At 40.1% G+C, this 12924-nt stretch overlaps 1 protein-coding gene across 2 annotated transcripts; it reads left to right on the top strand.

The window, feature by feature from the left end:
* The first annotated feature begins 5314 nt into the window (after window positions 1-5314).
* On the top strand, window positions 5315-12212 carry LOC102795256 (uncharacterized). Of its 2 annotated transcripts, XM_087831908.1 has the most exons (3): window positions 5315-5555; window positions 8779-8873; window positions 9319-12212. In XM_087831908.1, the coding sequence occupies exons 2-3, from the start codon at window positions 8856-8858 to the stop codon at window positions 10897-10899; spliced, it is 1599 nt and encodes a 532-aa protein (XP_087688034.1). In that variant the 5' UTR covers window positions 5315-5555; window positions 8779-8855; the 3' UTR covers window positions 10900-12212. The 2 variants fall into 2 exon arrangements, with proteins under 2 accessions (XP_087688034.1, XP_006809733.2); XM_006809670.3 differs by lacking the exon at window positions 5315-5555 and having other exon boundaries at window positions 8415-8873.
* The last annotated feature ends 712 nt before the right edge of the window (window positions 12213-12924 follow it).

Below are 12924 nucleotides of genomic sequence, written 5' to 3'. Positions count from 1 at the left end.
CTGACTAAATACTTTTTTGCCCCACTGTATATTTCCTTGATGATACAGTGTTCAGTATTCATATTTTAAACTACTAACTAAGTAATCACAACACGACAACTTCATAATTTCAGTAAATGTAATCATGCATCTTTAACTCTGTCCTTACTATATATTTATTTTCTTACTCTTCTTACATATATGTTTTGTTTACTTGAACTGCTGTAACTGGAGCCTTGTCGTCTCGTCTCTCTATATACTGGACTGTATGTAGCGGAGATGACAATAAAGTTTACTTTGACTTCAGCAGCGAGCAGGTGCACCGAGGGCTCTCGCGCTCACTTTTCGCATAAAGGATTTTGAAAAAACATTGGTGCAAATTATAAGTCTGTATGATAATGTCTGGTGTTTTCGTGTTTGTTGGTTTAATTTTATTTTATTTTATTTTGCGAGATGGTTGTCAGATGCTGCTCCAGCCAGCCAGAGAATCCCCCGCCGCCCCGCCCTCTCCTCTCTGCGCCGCAAGTAGTGATGGGATTTCCGGCTCTTTTTAGAGATCTGGCTCTGTCGGTTCGGCTCACTAAAAAGAGCCGGCTCTTTCGGCTCCAAACCGGCTCTTCAGGTTGTTTTGTTGCTTTAATTAATTTATTATTAACAATAATATAAAATTATGCACAAAAGGAATTACTAACGTAAAAAAAGTGGTTTTATTTATATATGTTTATATATAAATATATGTGGTGGCCCCTAGAGACAAAACACGTACAAACTCCAAAACACATTTCTAGCATGAACTGAACTTCCAAAGCGGAGCTACTAGATCACTTAAATTACACAATTGAAAGCATGAAAGCATATGTGTATTGTTTGTGTATTTATACACAGGCACTCATATATATTCAAATAATTTAAAAACAATGTTCATTTACCTGTTACTACCACACACCAAATCTGGTCGTAGCCACTAGGTAACAAAAGCTCAACACTGCCCCTAGCATCCTGGAGCACTTCTGTTGTCTTTTGTACGTGTTTTGAGCTTTTATGTGCTTCTGAGTTTTTACGTGCTTCAGAGTTTGTACGTGATTTGAAGTTTGTACGTGCTTTGTCTCTAGGGGCCACCGTAAATATACTTTTATTTATTCACGCCACATAAAATGTAATAAATAAATCATATAATACAAAAATCAACTATTCACATTTCAACTTTTAACTATTTAAATTTTCAGCTTTTTCCTTTTACAAATTTAAAGTGAAACAACACAAAACACTGCAAACCACAACACAATTAAATATAAATTATAATATGAAAACAAAAAGAAGATGCATATTCTCTGTCATATGGACCTGCATGAATAAACTTTCTGAATCCTTTATCATCTGCAACTGAAAATAGTTGTGGATGATTACTATACCTTTCTAATGTGACGTTGTTGTCCGTGCCTCTCTTTCTCTCCCTCTGGCTCTGTTCCTGTGCTACTGAGTGTAACTATCGCCCCTCCCCCCTCTTCCCAGCGTAAAGCACACGGCTCGCGTGCAGAGTGAAGCGAAAAAAAGTGCGAGAGAGGCTGAGAGAAAGAAAAAACAAAAAAAACCCCACGTGACGGCTTGCGATAAGGAGCCGGGTCGCGTCGTTCACGTCAAAGAGCCTGCACTAAGAGCCATTTCGTTCGGAACGACCCATCACTAGCCGCAAGCAACAGGCGCACCTCGCAAACGAAGGGCGTCCTTACCCCCAGCAAATGGACGATAGAAAACCGATCGGTGCCTGTACCATTCCCAATATGCGCTGGCTGACGTGCAGCATGAGTACGAGCATTTTTTTTTTTTTTGCCGATGCCCGTGATGCCGCCCCGAGCAACCGCCCGTGTCGCCCGTATCTAAAACCGCTACTGCTTCCATAAATGCAATAAGCGATACTAATGTATTTAACTTATCTGCTGTTTTTCAGGTAGTTGTTTATATTTATAATTCATTGTGTTCACTGCACGTCACTACAATGTGATTTTGGAAATGCATAAATATACAGACAACAGGCTCTTCCGTGGAAATCTCTTCTCGTCAATAAGCAACGTTTAGGGAGTTCTATAGTATTCAATAAGAGGACCCTGCACGTCAATTCTCCACGCGAGGGGGGTACCCAGCGCGTCGATAAGTGAAACAGAGGGAGCGTGACCATGCGTCACACGTTTGATGTGTGTTGGGCTGAAGCGGCATCTATTAACCAACTCGCAAAATTAAAAAATAAAATAAAATAAAATAAACCAACAAACACTGTGGTAAGACTCGACTTATGCGGTCAAAGAAGTGCAGGAGACTGATGCTGTCCAGTGTAGCAAGTGATTTATTCACCATTTTGTGACCGAAACAATATTTACAAAGAAACAAATAAGAAACTCAACTCTATAATTAACTCAGTTCAAATAAACATAACTGAACTTAAATCAACGGAAATTAAGGTCAAACTGCACACAGCTACACTGACCCGAACCTTTCCTGAAACACCTGAGTTCTTCTGCTTAAATAGTCCACTTAATCAAACAATTTCTCCTCTGGACTATTCCATTCAGTAGGTAGATACGATGGACATGATTATATTCAGACCTCCACTACTCCTCTTTACTGGCAACATGAACTCTGGTGTAATCAATACATATTATAACAATAAATCTACTTCTTCATAAACCCTCTAAAATCAACTTTATTAAATTATAAGAGTTCTTCCCCTTCTGCACTTGGTCTCTTCCTGTGACCTCAGATGAACCCAGAAGCTATAAAGCAGGAAGTAAAAATACATTTCCTCCTTTTGCTTCTGGAAGACAGGTAGGTAAGGTAAGTTCTAAACAATACAAATTAACAGTTGAAATAAATAACATGTTAACTTAACAAACTTGTAGGAATTGATTTAAACCAAGATGTTATATTATATAACCTGTAAAAGTGCAAAACATAAACAAACCCGGGATAGAAGACGTTTGCCTATTGCAGATTACATGTGAAATATGGTTAAATCAAAACAAGAATGTTAACTAAGAATATGGACAAATGGTCTTCTCATCCACTTTGTCACAAACACGAAAACACCAGACATTATAATACAGACTTATAATTTGTACCGATGTTTTTTCGACATTCTACATACAAAAAGTGAGCACGAGAGCCCTCGGTGCGCCTGCTTGCTGCTGAAGTCAAAGTAAAACTTTATTGTCATCTCTGCTACATACAGTACAGAATATAGAGAGACGAGACGACGAGGCTCCAGTTACAACAGTGCAAGTGAACAAACAATGTATATAAGAAGAGTAAGAAAATAAATATACACTTTAGGACTAAGCATTGAGCCAAATTTAGTAATGCCAACAAATTAAATGAACAATATTTGTCTCTTATATATAATACATGTATATGTAAAAGATACTTGTCTTTGAGTGAAGATTTAAGGTGATGGGAAATATAAATAACTGCAACTTGAATCTTTACTGAAGTTCAGTATTTGACACAGAGTTCACATCACATGTGCTGTACCAGTGTACCTGCACATGTGATGTGACAATAAAAGTGATTTGATTTGAGAGTTCAAACTCACTGCTGTAATAACTAATAATGATTAATATAATAACTATAATATTGGTCATATCATATTTACACTGACTTTAGTCTCATGAACAACATTAACTATTTGTTATTTACTAGCTAATCTTAAATGACTGTTCAGTACAGAAATGAAGCCCAACAATCATGTTTACAGTCCTGTGGTCTCAGCCTCAGATACTTATCAAATCACACAAAGCTCGTGTAGAAACACACAAACAAAAGTACAAAATATGTTCTTCGTCATTTCTGTCAAACAAAGTACATACATACAAAACTGTATGAAACTAGGGGTGGGTTTTTATAATCGATTTATCGATTAAAATCGATTCTGGCTTGGATTACGTAAAATCGATTCATTAAAATCCTGAATCGATTTTTTAATATAAATTTATTTTGCCCGAAATGCCAGAATCTCAGGTGAAATCTCACAAAATTTCAACAATCACCAAACAGCTAAAACAGTAAATGAGAGCAGGAACACGGATTCTGCACAAAGACTTAAACACACAGCGCAGCCCGCGGATCAGAATCAGTTAGATGTCGAATTTCTCACAGTTGGGGCTGAAAGCCGACGGGTCTGCGCTTTGTGTTCACGCCCTTTATGCGCTGATTCTAAAGCTGTTAGTTTGATGTCTCTCCAAACAATATTGACCGAACCAGCAGCAAAAGAAGATCCAAACTACGCTTCACAAAAACATCGTCAAGTATTCACTCTTACTTTTACTGTTTTGCTTCAACCACGATGCACATCTCTCTCTCTCTCTCTCTCTCTCTCTCTATTATTCGCTTGCTTGTTACGCACAAGTCTACCATTGTTTACAGCGCTATCGGCCGACTTTTTTTTTTTCTGTTTTATATACTTCCGAAAAGAAAACCTAATTTCTGCCGTTCAATGCTGAACAAATTTAAACTTTTTAAAATTATGCAAAATGCAAAATGCTTAGCCGTGTCTCTAATAAAACCGCTGTAACTTCAGAGGTAATGTTCATGTGTTGATTAATGGTTTTCTTTCGTTTTTGATGTACTGCAGAATATTTTTATAAAATCCAGGCCAGGAAAAATCACCTTCATGTGTTTCTGTGTTTTATCTTCAGCTACTTTGACACAAAGGCATCTGCTGTGACGCTCACACCTCTGTTAAAGTCTTGCGTGTGTCAGCTTCCTTTTTATAGATACAAAAATATGTAAACGTACTAATCAGAATTATAATATTTCTGACTGTCAAAATTTCCCATATTCAAATCGAAGTGAATCGAATCGAATCGAATTAAATCGAATCGTGGATCGAATCGATTCTGGACCTTGTGAATCGGAATTGAATCGATTCTAAAAATCAGTGACGATACCCAGCCCTATATGAAACGTTTCCAGCGGTTAGTATCATGGTTGCTAGGCAACCTGGGCAGCGCAACGGAGGCTAGATTTCACAAGCCCCGCACTTCCGGCCTTAGCGGTCTTTGAGTACGCGGCCCTTGTGGACCGTTAAGGCTGCAGAACATGAATTGGGATACAGCCTGTTCCAGTTCTCAGCACCGCTCCTCTCTTTCCATGAGTACTTGGTAATTCTACTTCCCACGATGACGTTTTCATTGAGGCCAAGGAAAAGAGTTATGAAAAGGAGATAGGCACTAATTTTGAAATAACACCCCACGTGGTTAAGTTGCGCAGCTGCGTCACGTGACCGCACAGTTACAAATCACCACAGAGCCAGGAAAAAGGGGCGGAGAAAGTGTGTGTCCAGGACAGGAGTCGAGCAGAGAGAGCTGCTTTTTCATGAAACGGGAGTAAAGTAGTAAACTTACAGGAACATATACCACTACCAACGTTTGGATCGATATCTGCATCGATCTGCACACCCTTGTCTCCTGGATCTTAGCTGAGATCAGCGTAAACCACGTGGGTCTCTGCTCCCTGATCTGTTTCCTTTTTGGAAAGACTTCCAGCTTCATCACGGAGTTTCTCTCGGTTTGTGGGCTCATCTAAAGGTAAGCACCGAGCTAACTTTAATGCAGGTTCAGTTTATGTTGAGAATAATAGATTGTTTGGTAGACATTGGAGTTAGACAGACTGTAGAGTTTGTGATTGTTTGCAACATTATGAAATGGCGGTTGCTAGGGGGTAAGAATGGTCTTGGAATATGAACAAAAGGATGGGCTGCAGGGCAGGAGAACAACCAACCCCCACCCCCAGGAAGGCACAGATACAAGCGTGGGGGGAGGGCAATCAGCCTTTAGAATAGGACTTCATAGGATGATCTCCAGATGCATCTGTATTTTATGTACTTCCAGTGTAAATAAAGCCGATATACAAAGGTTGATAATATATACACACATATGTGTATATATTAGGGGTTCAACGATACACAAAATTCACGGTTTGATATTTTTTTGATACAAAAAATGTTCATGTCGTTTTAATTTGTCATTTATTAAAATTATAAATATATATTTGAACTCTAAAGTACAGTTTTTAAATTTAATGTTGCTGAAACAACAAAATAATAAAATAAAATAAATCTATCTGATCGAGAAATCACTCATCTTTGGAAAAGAGAGTTTATTATAGAGAAATGGCTCTTTCCAAAATAAAAGCTATACTATACGCTTATTCTGGGCAATATTCTCAGCAGCATACTAACCCTTTAAGACCTACCATAGAACCAAGTCCGCCAGAACTTATATTACATTTTTACATGCTGTAGTGCCATTTTTGGGAGCATTTCAAGTTGCTATACATCAATACAAGCATTATAGCCCAAATCTTAATAATAAGTCTGCATTGAGTGCATAGTAATTATTACATACATTGCAAAAAAGTGCAATAACTACAAAAAATGTAAAATCGTTTTTGTTTTTTTAACATACATTTCTAGTTAGAGAAATTTAAGAGGCTTATCCCTCAAAACTGTAAATACAAAAAAGTTGCACAAAATAGTTTCCCACCACAGGAAATTTATTTTAAGTGTCTTCGTAGTTTTATTTTTGAAATACAGCAATTTTTATATACTGCAAGAAAACAAAAATAAATATTATAATGCAAATTTGCAAAAAAAACAGCATATGCATCAGAATAAACTATTTCCAGCAGTGCAATATGAGTCCTAAGCATCCCAGAAACCACACAGAAAGTCATAAAGTCAAACATAATGGACTTCTTTCAGTTGCTTGAAGATGTTTCACCTCTCATCTGAGAAGCTTCTTCGCCTTAACGCCCACTCACATCCTGGGCCATCTGACCTCAGGACATCACATGATAGGGTGGGGCCAGGTTTCACAATGAGCTCACCCGAAACCCTGGCTGATTGTGACCCACACCCGCTTTCACACCTTTGCTCATGTGATTAGGTAGAGCAGGGGTGTCCAAACTCCGGCCCGCGGGCCAACTGTGGCCCGCCATCCATTTTTAATTGGCCCGCAAGTAATTTCATAAATAGAATAGAATATGTGCCGCACTTCAACTTTTGCTTGAGTGTATGGCACTTCTTAGTTGTAACACCAGGGGGAGCTACTGCTGATCAAGGCAGTTGCTCCACCAAAAAGGACAATCACAGAAGAAATTTACCTCAAGTTAACATGGCAGAACCAAAGGAGCCAAAGGTAGAAGAGTGAGTACAGAAAATTTCAGACACGGTGGGAGAGTGAATATTTCTTCAAAGAATTCAAGGGGAAGTGTGTCTGTTTGATCTGCACTGAAACTATGGCAGTTATGAATGAGTATAATGTACGATGTCATTATGAAACCAAACATCAGGCTTATGCATCCTACACTGGTGCTGAGCGAGAGCAGAAATTAAAGCAAGGGGTAGCTCTCCTGCGGGGTCAGCAACAGTATTTTTTTCGTGCTCAAATTGTCCAGGAAAAGGCTCCAATAGCCAGCTATGAGGTCGCCCAACTCATCGCAAGACATGGCAAGCCTTTTTCAGATGGAGACCTCATAAAACACGGCCTCGTTAAAGTCACCGAAATAATGTGCCCGGAAAAAGTGCAGGACTTCAACAACGTCAGCGTGTCCAGAAATACAGTTGTGCACTGAAGACTCGTCAGCCAACATTAAACTGCAACTGTCTGATAAAGCTGTGCTTTTGATTTTTACTCCATCGCATGCGATGAGAGCACCCGATGCCACAGACACCGCACAGCTGCTAATTTTTTGCGGGGAGTGGACGAGAGCACGAGCGCTTTAGGTGAGTAAAAAATATATTCCACAGTACCCGTGTGTCAATGTGCAGGTACACACGCTTCAAATTCCAATAATGTGCATCAATTCTGTCACTACCCTGCTTTTCTGCACCACTTTCTTATATGCGTTTTTCTTGTTAACACACAGAGTACACACCGCTGTGCGCAGTGCACGCAAATAGCAAAGTCAGCTGATCTCATCTGATGCAGCTCTACTCCATGATCAAGTGGCATTTTTTGGATTTTTGGCACGAGTGGCGATCAGCACCACAGCTGGATGGCCCGATTTACATACCCAGCGCAGCTGATACTCACCAGAATAATTTACTAAAATTATGCACTCCTGTTATTAAGTCCAGTTCAGTCTGTTAATGTTGATAATGGTTTCAAATGAACGTTAATAGGTGTGTTGCTAAGCCTGATAACTTAAATAACAAACTTGAAATGTGCCCGTCCCATTTTCCCCTTTATTGTTTTTTTCTCTGTGCTGTAAATCTTCTGTCTAAGAAGAAATCTAAGGCTGCTGTTCTGAGAATGAGCTACCAAAGTTTTTTCTGAATAGATCAATAAAGATCCATTTATGGAAAGCTGTGATGAAGGCAGTTTTGTCTTTAATTATGTTCAACAACATAACATATTTGACGACTTTTAACTGATTTTTCTAACTTTAATACACTGAAGTTAAACCTAATTTCTAGTAAGTGGCCCAGCCCCTCCTATATTTTTTATGTATGTGGCCCTTAGTGAAAAAAGTTTGGACACCCCTGAGGTAGAGGATCATCAGGGGGTCCTTTGTCCCTCTTTGGGGGAAACTCCCACTGGGTTTAAATCTTGGACTCTCCACCATTTGACCCTTAGAATGGAAGAAGCTTCTCGGATGAGAGGTGAAACGTCTTCAAGCAACTCAAAGAAGTCCAGACGCTTTTCTTTCCAAGCTCCTTAGACTACGATGACCTGGATGACTGAGAACCTTCACAGACAGATATATATATATATAGTATTTTTTGTGTGTGTCCCAACTGAGTAACAGGAGCAGAAGAGTCTGGTGGAGCAGCAGAAGGACAATTTCATCCATTTGGACTCAGCTCAGCCACTACAGAGGAAACAATGACTTCAACACAAAAGGTGAGAAAAATATCACAGTTACACTGTTACTGAAAAACCTGTTAACATCAGCTTTATCTTTTGCATCCTGGGCTCCTCCATATATACAGAATCTACATTCTACATTCAAAATCTACATTCACAACCAAAAACCACAGAAGTTAGAAGAAAATACAAAGATCATATTTTATAAGCACACATTGAAACAACATTATCATCAGTTGAACTTGCAATTTCTTATGTGTAAAAGATTTTCTCCACTTATAAATATTTCTTCAATAATGTAACTTTCATTACAACTCTCATTGTAGCACATTATTGTAATGTGATACTATGACCAGAAGGTGGTGGTAACACACCAACAATGTGTTTGTTGACATGTTTGTTTCCATTGACGGAGGGAGTTTCAGTTTGGTCCACGACTGCATTTCACTCACTGCCTCTGTTTGTATCTCTGTCACTGCAGGACCAACATGGAGCAAGAAGTCAGCGCTCTCAGGAGGCCGACAAACCGCACAGAAGAAAGGGAGAGAAAAACTACAGCTGTGATGAGTGTGGGAAGGATTTTACCCGGGCTGGAGACTTAAAAACACACCAAGTCATCCACAGTGGAGTTAAACCATACAGCTGTGATGAGTGTGGGAAGGATTTTACCCAGTCTGGAAATTTAAAAAAACACCAAGTCATCCACAGTGGAGTTAAAGCGTACAGGTGTGATTTGTGTGGAAAGTCTTTTACCGAGGCTGGAAGTTTAAAAACTCACCAACTCATCCACAGTGGAGTTAAAGCGTACAGGTGTGATTTGTGTGGAAAGTCTTTTACCGAGGCTGGAACTTTAAAAACTCACCAACTCATCCACAGTGGAGTTAAAGCGTACAGCTGTGATGAGTGTGGGAAGAATTTTACCAGGGCTGGAGGCTTAAAAAGACACCAACTCATCCACAGTGGAGTTAAAGCGTACAGCTGTGACTTGTGTGGAAAGTCTTTTACCTTGGCTCAAAGCCTAAAAACACACCAGCTCATCCACAGTGGAGTTAAGTCATACAGCTGTGACTTGTGTGGAAAGTCTTTTACCCTGGCTCAAAGCCTAAAATCACACAAACTCATCCACAGTGGAGTTAAGTCATACAGCTGTGACTTGTGTGGAGAGTCTTTTACCCAGGCTGGAAGCTTAAAAACACACCAGCTCATCCACAGTGGAGTTAAAGCACACACCTGTGACTTGTGTGGAAAGTCTTTTACCCTGGCTCAAAGCCTAAAATCACACAAACTCATCCACAGTGGAGTTAAACCTTACAGCTGTGACTTGTGTGGAAAGTCTTTTACCCAGGCTGGAAGCTTAAAAACACACCAGCTCATCCACAGTGGAGTTAAACCTTACAGCTGTGACTTGTGTGGAAAGTCTTTTACCCAGGCTGGAAGCTTAAAAATACACCAACTCATCCACAGTGGAGTTAAAGCACACACCTGTGACTTGTGTGGAAAGTCTTTTACCCGGGCTGGAGAATTAAAAACACACAGACTCATCCACAGTGAATTTAAAGCGTACAACTGTGACTTGTGTGGAAAGTCTTTTACCCTGGCTCAAAACTTTAAAACACACCAACTCATCCACAGTGGAGTTAAACCATACACCTGCAACTTATGTGGAAAGTCTTTTACCCATCGTAAATGCTTAAAATTACACCATATCATCCACAGTGGAGTTAAAGCACACAGCTGTGAGTTGTGTGGCAAGACGTTTGCTCAAAATAGTGACTTACAGAGGCATCTAGTTACCCACTCTGGAATTAAGGCGTACAGCTGCGACTTTTGTGGAAAAAGTTTCAGCAACAAATACGACCGAAATATTCACCTACGGATTCACACTGGAAATGATGTTTCCCGCTGTGATCAGTGCGGGAAACTGTTTGCAACAGATGCACAGTTACAACAACACATGTTTATCCACACTGAGGAGAGACCTTATAAATGTGACATGTGTGAGAAGACTTTTAAATCTCCACATCACCTGAAAAAACACCAAAAGATCCACACCAGAAAGTAACTCTACAAGTGCAGTTACTGTGAGATATGTATATATTTTTTATCTTGTAATTGTAACCTGATTGTTTGGAACAAGTCTGATCAGTAAACTTATGGAGTTATACTGAGTGTTATAATGTAAACAGTAAAATGGAATTGGACGTTGGCAGAGATGCTCTTTGTTTCAGGCGACATTCAGGATAAAAACATTGAAGGAATTTCCTGACTTACTCTGTCTTTGTTTAGAATCAGAGCAACACAGATTGATCCAGTTCTCAGCCCTGTCGTCACTGTGGTGGTGGGAAAGCTTCTCTGTGACCTTTGTAGAAAAACTTCCAAACATCAACGGGACCTAAAACCACATCAACGTAGACACACTGAAGACAAAATGAATGACTGCAAAGAATGTGGGAGAGGCTTCCACACACCAAGTACATTAAAATACATGAACTATTCCACAGTGGGGTCAAAAAGCACATCTGTGACCAGTGTGGGTCATTCTTCACCACTGGACATTAGCTCAATGAAAAAGCATAAGGGAATCCACACAGGACAGACACCATACAAGTGCAGACATTGACAAATTTTTTTGCCCTAGACTGAAGTTCATTGTCACTTTGCAGTTTCCACGTCCACTTCATGAGGTAAAGAAAAAGCATCCTTACATCTTAGTACAGGGGTGACCACCTCCAGGCCTTAAGAGTAGGGATGGGTACCGGTATCCGGTACCACATGTTAGGATGCCTGGGTCGTTGACCCAGGGCTTTTGAGTTGATTATATTGTTTATCATTTCTAGTCTTTGGTTTCTTTGATAGAGTTCTGTCTTATGGTTTATGTTTCTGTGTAATCCTTGGTTGCTGTCTCCCCTGTCTGCTGTATCCCCGTGTCCAGTCTGTGTCTGCCCTGGTCCCACGTCTCTGTTCCTCTGTTGTAGTGCCTGCATGTGAGTCTGTGTCTTTTGTTCAGTCTGTGTTTTGTGTTTCCTGTTTTACTTTGAAGGTTTCTGTCTTATCTCAGTGTGTTCAGTTTACGCTTCCTTGTCTCGTCAGTTCTGATTTGCCCCAGCTGTGTTTCCCTCCTGTTGTCCATTCCCTGATTGCTTCCTCTATGTATTTAAGCCCTGTGTTTCAGTTTGTCTTTGTCGCGATCTACCGTTTAGTTAGCTGTGTGTTTTTTTTTTCATTCCTTCGGTGTAAGTTTATTTTGTTTTTCCCTGTTATGTTATTTGAGTTCAAGATTAAAGCAGTTTTTGAGTTTAAGTTTTGTCTCCGGAGTCTGCACTTTGGGTCCTTCTCCTGCCTGCACGCAGCCACCCCTTAACACCACATAAACGGTAGTAACCAGACCAAAAGCAGCATACATTTTGGTGCTTTTTTCCTGAGATGTCATTCACTTTGGATTCTAGCCAATCATTTTACGTTTCCCAGGATAGTAGGCGGGCCCAGGTATGTACGTTCTTTTCGAGCAGAGCTACAGATTAAAAATACCCAAGGCGAAATGGTCAAAAGTCTGGCTGTACTTCACAGCAAAAGATGCAAACTCAGCAACCTGCAACAAGTTCTTCTAGGTGATACTGTGCAAAGAAAGTAACACCTCAAATCCGATGAAACACCTGGCGACACATAGCGTTTTTTTAAAAGCCGAGAAATGCACCGTATTTGATAGCTTGCAGCAAGACCGAGCACATCTACTGCGGGTGTAGTACCTGTTATTGGACCCGGAGTTAGCAACATCCCCCCAGAACCCGAAGAGGAGAGTCCTGGCCCCTAGCCCTGCCAGTGTAGCAGAAATTATGATGGATGATGATGGCAGCAGCAGCCGTTCTTCTCTGCGTGAGTTGCTTAATGTTGTTCGTGTGTAATTTACGTTGAGTAGGCTAACCACGTTATTATATTAATGCATGTAAGGTGAACTAGCAAACAGTCGTAGTTACATGCAGCTGTCTTCTTGTTTGATGGCAGATACTCCCTTCACCCTGGCCAAAAAGGCCAAAATGACCAAAGAAAAAGTGGAACACAGTTAAACATGAGAGGTTTTTGGACAAAG

Source organism: Neolamprologus brichardi, chromosome 3 (genome assembly GCF_056152115.1).
Source record: "Neolamprologus brichardi isolate AB-2024 chromosome 3, ASM5615211v1, whole genome shotgun sequence".
Classification (NCBI taxonomy): domain Eukaryota; kingdom Metazoa; phylum Chordata; class Actinopteri; order Cichliformes; family Cichlidae; genus Neolamprologus; species Neolamprologus brichardi.
The sequence above is the reverse complement of the archived record's forward strand: the minus strand, read 5'-3'. Positions and strand labels throughout refer to the sequence as shown.